Consider the following 20099-nt stretch of genomic DNA (forward strand, 5'->3'; position numbering starts at 1 on the left):
TATATATATATATAACCGAGTGCCAGTACTGTTAACTGTTTAACTGTACAATTTTCTATAGTTAGGGTAAAAAATCTATTAAATTCCGGAAAAGGACGGAGGGAATGTGTACAAAGTCAGCACCAGAATTTTTACTTGGGATTACTATTTCAGAGCTGAGAGCTCTATCACTAATCCATCCCATCAAGCAATAGTAATAGCTTTAAAAACTAACTTTAGATTGCAGAAAACCGGTAAGAATGTCATATCGAATAAAATAAGGCTACCATGACTTTCTATTACTCTTTGCTTTGAAGAATACATTCGCTTTTCGTTGTATTTATTTATTATATTTATTTATTATATTCGTTATATTATGTAAGTAATATTTTTTCCAAATATATTATAGCGTATTCAATTGCATGATTGCAAATTTACGCAGAGGCCCTTCATAAATTTCACCCAATTCATGGTCTAAAGAAGGATGATGTCGTGAACTGTTTTTTCTGAAAGAAAAAAACACGTAAAACGAACATGTTAACCTAAAATAAATCATCACTCCCTATTACATGAAGAAGAAATGTGTGAGAAATGTGAAGAGAGATGTGTGTTACAAAAAATTTCTCGAGATTACTGGGCATTTCATATTTTAAACTGAGTATATTTTAGAATAAAATAATGTCCCTTTACATATGAAATAACCGTGAACAAGCTTTCGACGATATTCACTCGATATTCTACATGATATTATCATGACTTTTTTTCTCTCTAGAAAAAAAGAATTCTAATACATTATTAGAAGATAAAAATATAAGAAAAGTATTTTATTTCCTCATAAAAAATTATGCTAAAAAAGATCTAAACTTCACCTTTTCTTTGTCTTTCTGTTATGTTTCCAGTTGGTGTATCAGTAACATCAAACATTGATAACTTCATATCAGAAGCAATGACTACACTGCGTGCTGGATTCCATTTATACTGAATATCTCTATCCGAGTATCCAACTAAAATGGCATTCATTAAAAGAATTATGCATGCACACGTAAATTGATTATGTTCATCACATACACAGAATTGAAATATTAAATGTTACTTCATTTCAAAAATATCATGCTAAAAATTCCAACGGCATCATAACAATTTATGATATTTATTTAAGAAATTTGTTTCAATTCAAGAAAACAAACCATGGTCAGAATTGATAATATATTTATTTATAACTTTTTATTCAGAATTTATGATTTTTTTAATAATTTATTTAAACAAATTATATTCTAATAAGTAATATTAATTTGGTTTATGCGAATTCATTACTTGTACGTGTTTTTCGTAGCAGAGAAATTTATTTGATGAAAAAGGAATTTTTCAATTATGTTAGTTTATTATAGATATCAGTTCCGCCTATCCAGTCAAAAAATATTAAACTATCTAGTCAAAAATAAAATTATATGATTTAAAGATTATACTTAATGATAATTCTAATTGTTAAGTTTGAATGAGCATGATGAGACAACTTGAAACTATTTTCGACGGAAATAATCTTTTCAATTAATTAATCAAAGAAACTATGACTCGTACACGTAATGCAATAAAAGCACTTAATTGCCTTATATCTGGATTTTCATAAAATAAAAAAAAAATTCCTTTTTTAACTGCATATTATTTTTTTCTGTTTGTCTTCATACACTTTGTCAATGTCTATTACTGTAATTAAGGCGCATAAAATAACCTATAAGCAATTAAAAGGGACATTTTGATCAAAGTTTTCCGCAGTGAGAAAAAACATACAGTCAAAATTACCAAAATATAGCAAAGTTTACCGTGTTTCTAGTTCTATGGCAATAGCATAAAGCTCAGTAATTTTTACCGAAGTACTCTGTTAAAGATTTTGGTAAATTTGAAAATAATATATGATTATATAATGTGTGAAAAAATTTGACAAATTTATTTACATTTGGTAATTTTATCATGATGCCTTAGCATGGCATAAAAACTATTTATTAAATTTACTTTTCAGTTTTATATTTTTCATTAAGTGCGTGATAATAAGAACTATAATTTTCAAAACCAGGATTTCTGGTTACCATATGAACGTGAAAATTACCAAATGAATTATTTAAATACCGTATAACTCTTCCCTTCCTAATTTTTTTGAAAGTAAAATGCATAAAATTTAAATATTGTTTTTATTTTCCTAATAAATATAAGGAAATAAAGCGAAACACAAGAACAAGTTTTAAATTGAATTTTAAAAATTTTTATGTTTAAAAAATATTTAATTTTCCATCCCGAGTTATCTCGGCAAATGAAAAAAGTTAGTCTTTGTATGATAGTTTTTAAAACTGGGAACAACGCAAAGTGATACTTTCTAAATGCCAGTGTTTACTGTTTTTTTCGATGGAAATTCAGTAACCATCTTATTAGATATAGTCCCTTAATCTAACACCAAATCTCCCAAACAAAATTTGTCAAACATCCAATCACAGCAAATTATGTTTTCTTTTCTTTTTTTATTTTACTTTATTTATTTTTTTTATTTTTTTTACTTCCAACTGAGTAAAAACGTGATAAAACAAAAGAAACTGAAATTCCGATTTTTCTCGGGATACAATCTATGCAGACTCGAGTTAACTGGGGTTAATGTGGGAAGCGATTACGAAAATCATCATATTCTTGAATTATTTAACTTTCTTTTGGGAAGCCGGTCATATTATTTTTGAAGTTGGAATGGTTCTCTTATCAACCTATTAAATTTATTCAAGCGCATTTTCTCTAGTCAATCAGAAATCATGCTCTGATATCAATTCAAGATCTCAAATTTTCAACCAAAAAAGCAGAGAAAAAGTTTTAAAGAAATAGAAATTACTTACAACTACCAATTTGAAGTGGACATCTTTGGACATCCATGGGAAAATTCTCTAGTTTCATTGGGCAACTAGCTCGAATGGTAAGTCTATAATAGAGTTAGTCTTTTTAATTTATTCACCAGGTAAAAAAGTAGTAGTTATACGATGAATAATATAACCAATGTACAATATGCAAAATTAACTATTTAAAGTTCATATTAGTGGTATTAGATGGAGTACGTAAACCTCCGAAATATTAACCGCTTCGGCTCATTGTTAAAAGTGAAAAAGTCTTTCTGTCACCCGAAAAGAAAATGATTTCGAGTTTTAGGAAAGAACTATCTTTTAAACAGGCTTGTGATATGTTTTTTCTTTACTTTATTGGCTTTAAAACTAAAATTTATTGTAAACATAAATGTAAGTAAATTACTTCATAAACATTTTTAACATAAAAACGTTCTCAACAATACTTCTTTGAACTGTATGTAAAAATTACAAGTGTTCGATGAAACATAAAAATTAATTATTTACTTAACTAAAACATTATCTGAATAACTTTATGCCCTAATTTAAATCTATTTTATCATTTAAAGAATGCTAAGATGATGAAAAGAATTGTCACATTTGTTACAAAAGACGGAAATGCTAATACTCTAAGTTTATTATCTAAACTAAGTTCACATGAAACAGTCAAATTGTTTTAGCTGATAATGTGATTTAATGACCCTTAATGAAGTTGGAAATAGTAAAGAATAACCCAGATTTTCATTTCCTCAAATTTAATCAAAATGGCATCTTTTAATCAGTATATGGACTAAAGGAATTATTTTTATTACTGGCATTTCACATTTCTGTTCAATAATAGATGTATTTAAATGAAATCATTTTATTATAGGGAAAGTAAATAGTAGTTTCTAATTATATTGCAATGGTTTTTTTTTCATGATATTAAGTTAATAATCAAACAGTATTAACTCTATTCTTAAATTATAATTCAAATAAATTTGTGATGTTTCAATAGTGAAAACTAAAAAAGTTGCTATGAAAATATATTTCTTTTACGAACCAGTTTTATGTATGTTTTTTAATTATAATTGGTTATTTACTCTATTTTATTTAATTTTCTTTTTACTAAAATAGAAACTTTATGTTTTACATGCAAGCATTTTAAAATGATGAAATTATTTTTTAAAATTTAATTTGAAATATAAACATTTCGAAATTATACAATTTATTATTTTTATTTGTAACATGAGTTTTATTCTTTTAATGAGTACCATGCGTTAAAAAAAGTGATTGTTCCAATATTGCAAAAATGTGGATTAAAAAAATTTTTTATTTTCATTTTTTTTTACTATTTTACTACTTTCTTACATCCGAAAAATTAAACGAAAGCATCTTTTTTGCATCAACTGATAAAATGTAATTAGAGCGAAAGCTTGCTCCTATAATTTTTAATAATATAATTTCAAAAATAAATGGATTTGCGATTTTACTAATTCATGAAAAATAATTTAGTGATTTCATTATTATATTTCATGTAGAAGAAGAATTTACTTTTATTTAACCTACAGTTTTCCAGCTATCACGGCATTTTTAAAGTACAGGGAAATTATGCCAAAGTAATAATATCTCACTTTCATTTTTTAATTGCATATTTATAAAAAACTAACTAATGTTCCTCTATTCCCCCCCCCAGCATTGAAACTCCCTCAAATCTGATAAAATATAATGATATTTTAAATTCACAATAGCATATTTAGAAAAGTAAATTCAGTTGTGTTACATGTAATTATTATTTCATTCTTGATATATGTGATTTGGTTGTGATCTAGTCAACAATAAAATGATAAGTTAAAACTTTTTTGAATTAATTGCATATATCTGTATCTACACGTTTTTATAAAGACTAAAATCTAAAACTGTGAACTTTACCTTGATGAATAAAGCACTCGTCCATCTTTATAAAGTCTAACAAATTTATTGGGCGTAGTGATAGTATGAAGATATGAATTTTTTCCATTATAAAAATATGTATCTGGTCTCCAAATTCGTTCAAGCATCGATATGGACAGCGCCAATGTTGGCATACTACTCGTATAAGCAAGTCTTCGATCCACCCAGCTTTGACGAAAATAGCAATCCATTGAATATGACTGAAATGAAAAGCACATGTGAGTAGTAACATTAGTAGCAAATATGAATTAAAGAAAACTTATACCATTCTCGATCTAAGAAAAGATAATTTCTCGGACGTTTAGAGAGAAAAGAAAAAAAAAACTTTCGCAGACATAATACATAAATACTCAAACAGTTTGTTTTTAAAATATGCAATTATTGTAACTTTATATAAAAGCAATTTGTTAATATATTAATAGCAACAAAATTGACGATAGCCTGAATTTTAAAAATAATCATCTGTACTTGAGGAAAAAAAAGAACTGACCCTATGGAATACAGATTGTGTGACTGGAGAATGATTATTAAGCTTTATATAAGGCAAAACATGATATCTCCCTTTCACAATTACTCGAGCGCAGCTAGCTTATGAAATAAAAGGATAAAGTTCTTGTGATGGAAAAAACTTCTGCAACACTATGGCAATTCTACAACAGTATATATATATATATATATACATACATATATGGTTGAAGGCACTACTGCCTTTCAAGCTACCCACCCAGAATCATGGAAGTAAAATTGACCCAGTAAGTAAGGTTGACCATATTATCACTATCATTCCGCTGGTCTCAGATTTTTTGCTAATTCCATATTTTGGCATCTCAAATTTCATTTTACAAACGGTGTTCATACTTTTACCAGGAATCTTTTAAATAGCAATTGCTATTTTATGTGCAACGCTATTTATTTTACAATTGCTACATTTTAAAATTACTGCTGATTCTTAATTTCTCCGCTGTCGGCATTTGTCCGTACTTTACACGGATTCTCTTGGCAGAGTAGAGTATCAATATACATAGTATGGTATCAGTACCTATAGTTTGTCTACGGTAAGATCTCCCCACGCCCCACAGTGTGAGGCCGTCTGTTGCTATGGAAGCAAGAATAGCGCATTTTAGGGATGGTAGCTTCTCCTCACTCTAGGGTTAACACAATCGACCGAAGTAAAAGTTTCTCTTTCTCTTGCTGACGAGAGCCAAAACCTGTCCTAAACAGTGACTCTACTTGGAATAGTTATAACTCGTTACCATAGTTACTTCCACGGATCCAAACGAATGGCTAGGGGAATTCTTACTTTTAACAAACTATACAGTACTATAACAGCAGCATGTATAAAGTATCAATACGAAATTTAGTAACAGTATAAACAAAAGGGAAAGACTTGATTTACAGTTTATTCTATGGAGAAAAAAAATTCTGTTAGAACAACTGAAACATTTCTTGTTTTTCTATCTGAAATTTCAACTCTGAAATCCTTTGAAGTATTCAAAATAATATTTCCAAACAATTGGTATAAAAAGGCAATAGCAATATAGACATAAGTAAACAAATTTTCAGGAGGAGGCTTTTAAAGTTGAGATTTTAATAGAAGCCATATGAAACAATGCACAATTGAAAAATGAATTATTTAAATAAATTGGTTAAAATCTAGAAATATATAAACTTAAGTGACCTAAATTTTCTACCGGTTACTTACAAAATACATCAGAGATTAGAGACAATGAATTGTTTGAAAAATTGATTTTAATTTGTCGGATCAATAAGTGAAATATTAAAAAAAATTAAAAATAATCTAAATGGACGCGTTCTACATACGTTTACTAAGAAAACACTTCATATCAGCTTAATATTTAGATTGCTTCACTTTGAGATAAGTTTTTGATATAGATATTCTCATTTCAATACATAAAATTGCAAAAGGTGAGCTAGTTAACCATTTCCTAATTTACCAAAAACTTTTTTCACGTGTACCATCTTATTAAAAAAGTTTTTAATGTCCTTTCAGTAGATATTTCAACACCATCGATGAGAAGTATATTGTATGAGTGGATTTAAAGTAATTTTGTTTATTTTTCAAAATATTGTTATTTAAAACTCAAATCAGAGGACTTCTGAATAAAACTAATTTCCTTCCAATCTATCGGGACAATCTTATCGAAGTAGAGGAACAGTTCCTATTTATGAGGAACTTTCCTATTCCTAATGTATAATAATTTTTTAGAATAGCTTATAAATGTTATCTTTCTCACTAAAATTAAATAAAATGTATGAGTTTAAAACGAAGTTTAAATTTAGGAAAACGATGAGCAATCGAAATTTGAAAAGGAAATTAACATTAGTAAAAACTTATATTTTAGTTATTAAATTTCAATTAAATATTTATCTGTAGACATTTTGCCAAATTAAAATTTTGGGCAAATCTCTGATGATATAACCCTAAATTGAAAGTTTTTCTTTTTGTTGTTAAATTACTTGTTCTTTTTTAATTTTTTTTAAAAATTTTTCAGCTAGTTCTCGACTTGACTATTTTTCAACTTTTGAATACGTAAACGTATGCTTTAAAGCAATGACGCTCAGCTCTGATATTGAATCTGCTCAAAGGAACAATTTCATTTATTTTAATTTAACTTATATTTTTTAATTCAACTTTGTTTTTACAACGTGCATTTATTTTAATTTTACTTAAAGGATCCATACACTTTTCCTCTCACAATGATTAGGCTAACTTTATTTATAATGCTTTTCTCTGCGTGGTTGAAACATTAGAATGCAATAGAAATATTATGGAAATTTAATCTATCCAATATCAAAAATACACAGATAACTTTTTTTCTATGGGATATTCATAACATTTTTGAAAATCTGACATCACATTTCGAATATGATATACTCGAAATTGGGTTTTTTCAATAATGTATATTTAAAAAAACAGTATTAGGTAGATTTATTTGAACCGAAATCACTGTTTTGACAGTTTTTGAATCTCCAGTGTGTTTGATATGTTTATTTTCGTATAATATTTTTCTTTTGACACGTGTGTTTGTGTATTCATTGGTTATTGTTATTTCGTAACATTAATGAAATTGTATTGTAATTATTAACTAATCAATTTGATGACATGTTCTATCAAAAAAAGTAATCCGAAAAAGTAAACAAGCATTGAGTTTTCAACATTCTCGCAAAAACCTAATCAAACATATTTTATTTCATAACATCATCTAAAGTTTTTACAGCTGAAAGTTGTGTCAAGTTTTCAAAAGTATTGTTGTAAATAAAAGACATTTTGCTGCAATACTGCCCTTACAAATTAAACAACCAAGTTTCCTTTTTTTTCTACATTCGTTTTGAATCCCTGAAACTTCCATATTCTTAAGAAATTACATCTTTTCATGACTTTAGAAAGCTCTATATCCTAAACTCTAAGCTATACATTGCCTCTAACCCTTTTTCGACGTAGGTGAAAAAGAATCGTTTCCTTATTTCCGGCAATTTTATTCGCAGGATATAGATGTTGCTATATCCTAAGATGGAACCAACGGAAAATAATAAGTGCTTTCTATAGCCATGGTGGCATGTTAGAATTGTGGCAAACGTACCATATCTACTTCAGATACAGGACCCATACTACGAACTTCAATATCAATAAGAACCTGCGTAGCAGGACCTGCAAAAGACATTTTAATCAGTAAAAAATATTTAAAAAGAATTATAAGCATTACAAAAGGTTTCAATTAAAATTAAACTGAGTTTTAAGAGATTTAAGTTTTGATTGTCAAGTTATTTTTCATAGGAACTACAAAAACACCTTATACGGTAACCTTGAGAAATATTACGTGGATATGAACTCCAAACCAAGAATAAGAGTCAAATTTGAAATTGAGTTGTTCTTAGTCTTTTTCAAAATTTCTACTTAGAAAATTCATAAAATTGTTTAAATTATTAGTTTTTCATTATAAAATATTTTTTTAATATCAATCTTACTCTTATTTTTATCATTTAGTAAACTGGTTGCTCAAACAAACACAAACTTATTTCTATATAACGACATATATTTTGGTATGAAGGTGAGGTAACCTACACTTACTTAATTTTAATCAAAAACTCTTATGATTAGAAAAAATATTCAAATATGAAACACTAAAACTTTTTCAATAACTTAAAGTGGTTACTTTATGCATAAACTCAAAAAAACATAAATAAAAAAAGTGACTGCACCACTCTTAATATAAATGAGTTTTTTTAAACTGTTTAAATAACAATGAAGCGTTTCTTTTGTTGAAATAAGGAAGTAAAGATCTGATCAACAAATTGAAAGGGGGTGAAAAAAGTGTGAAGTCCGGACGTAAGTGATTATGCAGTGTTAAAAAAGAAGAGATCCATGAAGATGATCCTTCAGTTAGAGGAGGAGAAGGAAGATGAGTAAAGAAGAAAAAACATGGTCGGCATCTTTTATTCCCACTTTCAAAGTTCTTTCAAATACTTTATTCTTCCCTTTTCATCTTTTTTCAAATTAAAAAAAGCTTTCGTCCAAAAACTTCTAGGGGTCATATTTAAGATACGAGATTATTAAAATAGCATTTGATGATTTTTGCTTTAAGGATATATTTTTCTCTTTTGCAACTGGAAACTTTATTTTTATACCCAAGTTCTTAAGATTAAAAAGTCTATCACGAACAATTTTGACAAAATAAGATCATTACTTCGAATAGTTGAAGATGTTCCCCTAAGTGTCATTTAAATAAAAGAAAAAAAATGTCTGTGCAAGTTTTGGAAGTATATGCGTGTAAAAATGTTGTTAACAATTATTATAATCGAATTCGTCACTGTACATAATGAAAAAGGCAGTGTATTAAGTAAATATACATTCTTTAACTTTGTAATTGTAACTTAGAAATGATTAATTCTTTTTTTTATATATTATTATTGCACTTAAATAAAGTTAAACTGCCAGGAAAAACGAAAAATAGGATTACTTAATCCGGTTCTTTAATAAAGAAACTTCAACAGTTACCAAACATAAAATGAAACAGAGAAGCACAGAGATATTAAAGAAAATTAGAAGAAAAAGAGAGGAAACGACGAGGGAGAAGAAGGAATTGACCTTACCGAGAGGAAAGAAGAAACTAATTCGAACAAGATATTTAGCCAATGGAAAGGAACTAAGAAAGAACATGAAAGGATTTCCAGAAATCTGGATCAGCGACTGAAGAGCTTTGATAAATGATTTTAACAGAATGAAGACAATGATTAGAAGTTTAGTTAAATAGGCAATAGAAGAACAATTAATGTCTCGATTTTGCCCACATCTTTCATAATTTTCAAGTCAAAATTTAGGAGAACGTTTAGTTTATTCAATATTCACAAAACGGAGCCATGGTGGTTAAGGAGACAAAGCACTCGCCTCCCAATGAAAAGAACCGGATTAGAATTCCGGAGATGGCTGGTCGATACGAAATCCGCACCCGGCTTGCCCTGACCGCAGTGCTAACGTGAAATATCCTCAGTGCTAGAAGGATCATGGATTAGAATCCCCTTGCAGCCAGGCTAACCGTGAGAGGTTTTCGTGTTTTTCTCCTCCATGCAACGCAAATGAGTGTTAGTTCCATCGAAAAAGTACTCCACGATGGCAAATTTCTCCAAATACTGGATCCAGTAATTCCCTTGGTTTCAGGAGTGGGTTCAAAATTACAAGGCTACGGAGCTCAACATCAGGGCTAAAGAGAATAGAAGGGCTGGTTCACTCCTTTGAAGAAACTCTCGCCGCTCCAATCCTCCGATTTTCTCTAGTGACGTACACTTTGGCGCAAAGCTCGCACTTTTACTTCAAGAATAGAGCGTTCGGCCTTACTAGCTCTAACTAACATGGGAGCATTTCTTTTTGTGACATATTCTAAGACATTTGTTATTTTCTATAATGACTTTCCTCAGTTTTTGCCGTGAATTTACAAAATTTTAAAACTATGAACGAAATGCCAGTTTGCGCGATTGCAACTTGCAAAAATTCTGATAGAAAAACAAAAGGAAAAAATATAATTTTCCGCGTGTTCCCTAAAGTAAATGAACAACTATGTGAAGAATGGATTCCGAAATGACACAGTTAATATAAAACAGCAATACGTCTTTTCTATTAAGAACTTTTATAAAAATTCGTTATCTAAATAGAAACCGCCTCGTTACTTCAAAAAGAAAGGCATGTGAAAAAAATTAATAAATGGATAAAGTCAGAGAAAATTAAAACGTAAGTAAAATGTAAAAATTAAATATATAGTGTACAGTTGAAATTCTCCTAATTTCATAACTTATTTTTTTAATGTAGTTATTCTAAATATTTTTTTTTAAATTATATTCTCTTGAATTTAAGTATCCATAAATTATATCATCTTAAATTTAAATATCTATAAGCAATTGTAAAATTTCTAATGTCATTATGAACCTAAATTATTATTTTGCTTCAGTAATTAGCGTTTAAGGTTGATTTTTCCTAATGATTAAGTATGAACAAATTGCTATTAACGGCATATTTTAAAATCGGGGATTCTAAATTTAACTCAACTTATTGTTATAAAAGAATATGTAGATAAAAAAGTGTCGATATATGCTTTCATTTTTCTTAATAATTAAAGTTAAAACTGAACTTTTTAAAATAAAGTATTTATAGTGTCATTTTCGCCAACTAGTAAACTATTTTTATAAGTTTAAAATGATATTTTTTTAATATAATGGCCAGGAAAGTTTTTTTTAAACTATGTTTATGAATGGAAATAATGTTTTAATTACGAAAAGTTTGAAAGCTAAAAACCAGAAAAAGTCTAACTTATTTTTACAAAGAGAAAGATGCTAAATTATCATAATATCCTTGCGTGCGATCTTCCGAGATCTGTGGACACAGTGACGTCATGCGGAGGGAAATCGTAGTTTCAGCTCTAAGAGCGGAGTGAACTAGCCCTTCTATTCTCTTTAGCCCTGGTTTGGTAATCGTGAACTCTAAATTGGGTCAGCTGTTCAACGACGGTTCTAAAATAAAAAATATATGCAAGGCTACAATGAAAAGAAATCTAGTAAGTACTACAGCCATTAATGTTAGCAATAGTGTCCTAATAGCAGTAAGGTTGATGATATTTAGTCTATTAACAGGAATGATTTTCTTTTGCTCAGTTAGAGAGTTTATTGGATTGTGTAGTAATTTCGTATAGATAGAATTAATAATATTAGAGAAAAATCTTCGGTTAGCAGTGATAGATTTAAGGTAAAAGGTTTTTAATAGAAGAGAACACTGCAGAAACAAATTTACTGGGCTAAGAGGATTACTCATCGCTAAGTCATTGATACGATAAAATATGAAAGTTCAATGCTCTAAAAAAGTGCGGATAATGTGTATGAATTCTTCAATTTCAACTTAAGTAAAGTGGAATTCTTGTAATCTCATTTTCATTTCAATAGTGCATATACAAGATCCTGTTCTTTGCCTTGATTACATTATTCAATCTTATTCCTTTCATCTTATAGTTTTTTTTTACCTTATCATAATTTGCTTTGTAATTTTATTCTATAATTTTCTGTGCTTCCGTTTTTCAATCAGTGTTTAGAAATTAATGATAGTTCTTCATTATGGAGTTAATATTACGGAACGTCTGTTGATATGATAAAATCGCTTATTTAGCTTGTTCGCCTTTCGCTTGTTTAGCTTCAATCATTCGTGAGTTTGGCTACATGGAAACATGGTTCCATTTAGTAACATCAAATAGAGCTTGTTACAAAGTTGCGGTACGATACCTTTATTACAGTTCAATATTAGTCAAAGTATTATTTTTCTTAGAGTGTATAATATTTCAATTAGCATAAAAAAATTAATTAAAAAAATGCTGTGTGAAATTTGATTTACAGTCTTATTGGATATTGGGAGTTGCCATTTCGATAATTTATGTTGTAACTATAAGTGAATTATAAAGAAACTCAGATCTCAGCTGCATATTTTCAGAAAATTTTATATATATTTAATTTCAATTTACTTTTTATGAATTTAATCGTAAAACATGCTCAGCACCGGTTTAAGAACGCTTAAATTTCTGAATTGCTAATTTATTTTGGTCAAATCTAAGCGAAAAACATTAATTCATTTCTTAATTCTTAAAATAAGGCATCTTTCGTTTGAACAGTTGTCAGGAACAATGTTAGATCAAACTTTTCACACATTCTAAATTGACACTTATTATAACTGTTTCACTAAACTCTTTGTTTTATTTATGTTATTTTTAATTTTATTAATGTTATTTTTAGCTTTATTAATGCTATTTTTAGTTTTATAAAGATTAGTTTTCTTTTTACTCCTAGCGAAATTTTAAATAAATCAAGTAAGTTTTTCGGAAATGAAAAAAAAAGAGAAAATAATAACTATGTTTTAGTTACAAAGTATGTTTCTTGGAAAGTTTGAAACATTTGATTGAAAGAAAATGGTTTTGAATTAATATAATATATTTTGAATTAATGTAATATATTTTGATTGAATATATTATATTTAGAATTAATATAATATATTTGGAATTAATATAATATATTTTGAATTAATATAATATATTCTGAATTAATATTACATATTATGAATTAGTATAATATATTTCGAATTAATATAATATATTTAGAATTAATATAATATATTTCGAATTATTATAAGATATTTTGAATTAATATAATGCACGTTATAATTCCCGGCTAACAGTAAAAGCTTACACATAATTGATGAATTCCTACATGTATTGAATGTTCTTAGCGGTATTGAATGCCTAGTTTATTTCCTTTTCAGAATTATTTGTCCAACTTTTTACAAAACCTAAGAATTAATTAATTAAATAAAATCTTTAAACTTTTAAACTAAATAAAAAAAATCAACACAAAATGAAAGGAAGTCATAAAAAACTATGCAAGAAGGCATAAAATACGAATCAATGCTTAAAAAAAGGGGGAGGAAATAAAACGACTTATTAGAAAAAAATTTTACACGAGTGAAACTTAATATTTTGTAGTAATGTGATCAACATTGGTTTGCACTGGCAACAGACTAATCTTTATCACTTTTTAGGGCAGTGAAAAATGCTCTTATGTGTTTAGTAAACGATTTTCAAAACACTAATAGTTCATTGAAGTTTCGTATAATAAGTCATGCGATAAAAAAATAATGTTACTTCATTTTCAAAATCAATATTGTGAAAATTTAGCTTTATCATTTACATTAATATCCACATACTTCAAATACTTTAAATTGCATAGATAAAGACATTCTAAAATCTAAAAATATTTTGTATAAAGAATGTTAAAAGTATGTCGATTTTTCAACGAGTGATTCAATTGTTGGTTTTCAAAAGAAATCTCTACAGGTTTCCCTAAAAAAGTACAACTTTTTCCTTAACAAAAACTACAGTCAACTTTTTTTTGTTGGTAAGAATTCTATTTCGAAGGAAATATTTAACTTAGTAGCCTGAATATTTCGATTCAAATGTATTTGGAAAGGTGAAAATGTTTGAAAAAAATATTCATACTATAAAACTTTTACCCAAATCGTTATTTACTTTAACAAAAGGTAGCATAGAACGATGACTTCTAGCAACGTTATTTCAAGCACAAATACAATCAACTTTGTCTTCAGTCTTCTCCAAATAATTAAAATTCCTTTAATTTACGGTAGGGAGCATAAAATTTGAGTGTCTTAATAGTGTAAATTAGTAATTTGTACCTTAAGTCATACTACATGGGAATCAACTAATAAGAGATTTGAAAATTTTTAATTTAACTATTAACCAAACGAGAATTTTTAAAAAATTAAATATATTCATGATTTGAAATATATAAATACTCTCATTCAATTCATGAAATGTCAAACAGGTGCTTTGATGGATTTAGAAGGACTCCTCAAAACGACTCCACCCTAAATGGAGAATTTTTTGCACCTCTAAAATGATATGATTGAGCAGGATATCAGTAATGAATGATTTTCTGATAAATGTATAATTTATTATAGTTTTATTTGAAAGAAAAAATATTCAATTTATTAAATAAAATTAATAACTGCGGTTAATGGTTTCCAAAAGGAAATATCAATGAAATTTTAATTAAATAAATATTTAACATGCAATGCTTGATAAATACATGTATAATGATTTTAAAGAAATAACATTTTACATAGTAACTCTAAACATGTAATAAAATACCTATTTGAGAGTGGTTTTTATATTCTTGGTTTTCGTAGCATTTTTTTAAAAAAAAATAAGTTTCTGTCACACAAAAGAAGTTTTAATTGTTATATTTTTATCTATACATGCCATGCTGGACATGTAAACTATTAATGAAAAATTTCGTTAATTGCCCGAAAAAAATTGGTTTTATTTTATTTAAACTCTTCATTACTGGCCTGATATTATTGATATCTAAGTTGCGGTTTCAATAATTTCAAGCAAATGACTATATACGATAAAAATTTCTAAGACTTTAAAGGCTGCATGTTTTGAGTTAGAAGCTCTGAGCCATGTTGATGTAGTTTCAAGGAAATTTAAAGATAAATATTCGCAAAAGTGCTGAACTTAAGGGATAAGAAATGAAGAATATCTTCGTGAAGATGTTTTATAATGTGTTGCTTTGGAAACTGATTTCAAAATTTACAAAAGTCAAAGCTAGTCAAAGCTAGCCACCTTTTTACCTCTTCTATACTAAAGTATAAAAAATATTGCAAATTTCTGTTCTACTGGCCATAAGTTATGATGAGATGAACAAAATATGATAAATACCAAAATATAGGGGATACCAAAATATAGGAGACGCAATCTTGGAATTATGGTCCCCATATTTTGGTCAGGAAAGCGATCCAAAGTTTGGACCTTTTAATAGTAATTTTACTTTTTGTGTATTTCGCCATATCTCACTCTATTTTTAAGAGAATTTTAAGAAAGATTCACACAGTAATAAAACTCGTTTATCTAAAAAAAAAATTCACGCAAAAATTAACTTTTAGTAAATATTTATTATTTACAATTATCATTTAACTTCATAATAGTCGAAAACAGTTTTAATTGCAAGGTATACAAATCCTTACATAATTTTAAAGAATGTAAATTTAAATGGGAAAATACAAAATTTGAGCGTAATCAGTCGAGTAGTTCCTGAGAAATCGAATTTTTAAAGTACGGCTTAAGTTTACCCTTGAACTATTAAGATTGAGTCCAAGAGCATGGAGATCCAATCAATAGATACTCTGAAAGAACCGTTTTTGGTATTTTGGGCACTGTACAATCCGATGCGACATTAAATCACAGTTTCAAAAATATTTTAATCAAACAAACCAAGCAAAATAAATAATTATTGAAAATTATCTAACTTAAATTTTAAAAGAAATATTTGGGGGTAAAATTTCAAAAAACACACACAAAAAAAACGAAAAACACAAAAAGCTGAAGTTATTAAATATATATATGTATCATAACTTAAAACAATTAATCAAAATACACATAAAAATATCACTAAATAAATATGAAATTAATTACTCATAATGCAATAAGATTTTTCTACTACTTTATCACAAGTTTTGCCACACATACGAAAGTACACGTGTACCTACATGTTCTTGACTGTATTATTTTCAAATATTAAGTAAATACCAATTTAATAGCTTCCTACAGATCAAAAACCTATTAAGTTAAAAGAAAAAATAATTATTTTCAGAACTACTAAATTACATAATATTTAAAATTACTTACGTTTTCAAGCTCGTGGATTTGGTGTCATTTCTCGAAATTCACTTCTGTTTGCGTGGAATTCTGCCCAAATAGCTAACATGTTTTGCATTTATTGGAATCCCCAGAATCAATAAGCGTCTACGAATGTTTCAGTGAGAGTAGACCTATAAACTTTCTTATTGAGGGTTTTCAGTAAGATGCAAAGGTCCACAGATATGGATCGAGGTAATGAATAAATTAATGATTCCAATTTCAGTTTTAGGCGATTAAATAGTGCCACACTTTTGCTTACATATGGTACTAATGAAATTAATGTAGTTTGCAAACTTTTTATCCAAAACTTCAGAGATTTGGTGGAACTTTTTAACTTTGATAAGCCAGCTGCAATTGAACATTGGTTGTAGGGGAGAGTCGGGTAAGGAGTATTGCTTATATTTCTGTATAATACTGAGTAATAATCAACATTTTTGCATGTTTTTATTGTTTTATCATCTAATTAAATAACGCAGGAAGAATAAACCAACAAAAGAATAGTTAAACTTAACAAAATAGAAATTTAAAAAAACATGTTTTTCAGCTCTTTTCAAAATGTGTCGGGTAGCCCCACCCAGTTACAAAAAATGTGTTTTTTGGCTAATTTTTCTGATGTAAATGAGAATGACCAATGTATTGACAATAGATAAACCTCATTTATCATTTTTATCGCAAAATTATCTTATTTATCTTATTTATTACATATTTATATACTTTTAGTGAATTCTATCATTTAATAACAACAAATGTCATACTTTTTATCATTATTAATGTATATTAAAATATTATAATATTAATATATATTTATATTAAATATTTAATGAAAATAATTTAATTTAAGTAACAATAATTAATAACAATAGTTGTTTTTCAATATAAACTTATTTGGTTGATCTCTTCTTATAAACATAATATAAAATACTTCTTATAAAATTACAAATTCACTTTGTATTTTGATTGCATTCAAATGCTTCTGTAGATTGATTCGTTAACAAATGAGTGAAAATAAATAAGTAAGCAAATAGCTTATCATAATATTTATGATTTCTTGATATTAAATTTAATTTGGATATATCAATTACATTTTAAAAATATTTAATTTTTCATTTTTAAATATATAAATTTATGTTTCATATAATATTAAAACATATATTTGTTGTTAAAAATGCATATAACATTCAAATTTGAAGCAATAAAATAATAATCTTTGCAACCGTACATTTATCGACGAAATAAAATTGGGCGGTGATACCCGACATTCATGTGAGCGGGGCTACCCGAAATCCAATTTTTTTGTAAATTTGTAATTACTCGAACAATTTTTTACATACAAACTTCTTTCTTTGTGCAAATTAAACTTAAGACTACATACTTTAATGCTGTATGTATAGAAAAAATTATTTTTTTAGTATTAAAATGAAGTTTAATCGAAACATTCAACCAATTTTTCTTAATTTCATGACTACTGTATTCAATATATTTTCAAAACTATTGTTTACCATGTTACCAGCTGCATTAATACTTGAAAATTTGAAAACAATATTTTTTTAATATAACAATTAATGTCCGATGGCCCATTGACTTGAAAAAATATTCTATACATATGAAATTGACAGTGGGAGGGGGTTCCCGCTGGGCGGGACTACCCGACTCTCCCCTATAGCATGACAATAAATCAAGATATTGAATTGTATTTACTTATGGATAATACATTATACCAGTGATTCTCAACCTGTGGGGCGCGAGCCCACTAGAGGAGTGCAGCGAAAATATCGAAAGGAAAATATTATTTAAGAAAATTGATTAACTGACTGAAAGAAAAGCACATATACGCATGGAAAACAAAATACATTTCGACTTATTTAATAACTTATTAAGGTAAAAAAACTTGAATGAAATCAAAACTTAGCGTGGGTGAGCTAAAGGTGGCCATGGCTAAGATTTGAGGATTTTTTCTAATTTTCTGATTAAGAGTGTGTGGCTTAAGTTTTTTTTTGTGAAAAATCTTACACTTATCTCTAATACATATCACATACACTTTTAATTGTAGAATAAAATTTCATTTATTCTATAGTGCAATTTCACAATTGTAGCTTTTGCCCATAAGGTAGTCCATATATTGAAATCACTTTTTCACTTACACAAATCATTTTTAGAAAAGACACTTGGACTGGCAAATTTTTTTTACATATCATTTACATTGATAATTCTTGTGGGACGTCACTAGCGATTCTTTTGAGTTAACTAATTAAATTAAAACAAGAATTACTGAGTTAATTATTTCAAAAGAGTTCGCTAACCATAACTAGCTAGTAAGAGTTAACTAACCATATTGGAGTTAACTAGCCTAACCTAACCCATAACTAGTATAAAAATACCCAATTTAAGAAAATACCAGAATCCATCAAAAAAACAAATTGTCTTTGGTTTCGCCACAAGTCTATGAATTTTTCATCCTCATCAATTGAGAGTCCCTATGGAGTCTTATGAAATGGATCCCTAACCCACTCGTAACTTGCTATCAGTTTGTCGTCAGCAAGAAAATACCTTTTTTAATTATTTGCCAGCATGGCTAAATGATTTTCAAAGGTTACAAAAACAAATTTTAGATGTTCTTCTTTAGCCTCGTAAGTTTTAGTACAATTATCCACATTTGCAAGCATTATTAGGCTTTTTTGCTTCAAATTTTCGCTCCACAACTCCAATTTTCCACAAAAAGCATTAACTTTATCACTCGTAACCAACATATGTGTATTTACTCCTTGGAGTAGAAGATTCAAGTTATTTAATTTCTTGAATGTGTCTGCCAAGTAGCTCAATTTCATCACAAATAAATCATCGTGAAAATTCCTTCCGATATGCTTTCTTCTTATAGGAAAATAGCGATTTCTTTCCTTAATTCACAAACGCGTTGCAAAAATTTCCCACGTGACAACCATCTTGCCTCGCAATAAAACAGTAACGCTGAATATACTGAACCCATCCATGTCTTTACTGAGTGCGGAAAAGATTCTCGATTTCAGGGGTCTCATTTTTATATAATTTACTACGGTTGCAACCGTAGTAAACGCAATATTCAGACCTGGACTCATTTCTTTCGAAGCCAAAGATTCTCTGTGGTTCATGCAATGCGTCCAGGCGCGTTGAGGTGATTTTTGTTTTACAAGTGCTTGTATACTTTGGAATCTTCCTGACATTGAACGAACACCATCGGTGCATATTCCAACGCAATTTTTTCATTCTATGTTTGCCTCGTATATAAAATAATTTAAAATAGCAAATAATGAGAGTGCTGTTGTTTTGAGTTCTATTGGTTTGCAGAAAAGTAGTTATTCAACTACTGACATATTATCACGGAATCGAACATAGGCAATTAAATTAGCATCTTTATTACTATCGGTTGCTTCGGAGCTGTAATGAAAATAATTTGTCACTTAACTTAGAGAAAAGCTGACACTGTACATTTTCAGCTATATAACCAATTCGACGAGCAATAGTTTCATTTGAAAGAAGTATGGACTGCAATTGTTTTGAAAAATTATCATCTAGCATGGTTTCT

The 20099-nt window shown here is 28.0% G+C and overlaps 1 protein-coding gene across 1 annotated transcript in view; it reads right to left on the reverse strand.

The window, feature by feature from the left end:
- Nucleotides 1–20099, reverse strand: part of LOC107453207 (gamma-aminobutyric acid receptor alpha-like) — a 69968-nt gene that overhangs the window by 28805 nt on the left and 21064 nt on the right. The window contains exons 3-6 of the mRNA XM_071187536.1: nt 8384–8451; nt 4761–4981; nt 2850–2932; nt 849–983 (exon numbers count right to left, since the gene is read on the reverse strand). Coding sequence (XP_071043637.1) covers nt 849–983; nt 2850–2932; nt 4761–4981; nt 8384–8451 — 507 coding nt within the window. The remainder of the gene's footprint in view (nt 1–848; nt 984–2849; nt 2933–4760; nt 4982–8383; nt 8452–20099) is intronic.

The sequence above is a fragment of the Parasteatoda tepidariorum genome, chromosome X1 (genome assembly GCF_043381705.1).
Source record: "Parasteatoda tepidariorum isolate YZ-2023 chromosome X1, CAS_Ptep_4.0, whole genome shotgun sequence".
Lineage (NCBI taxonomy): Eukaryota > Metazoa > Arthropoda > Arachnida > Araneae > Theridiidae > Parasteatoda > Parasteatoda tepidariorum.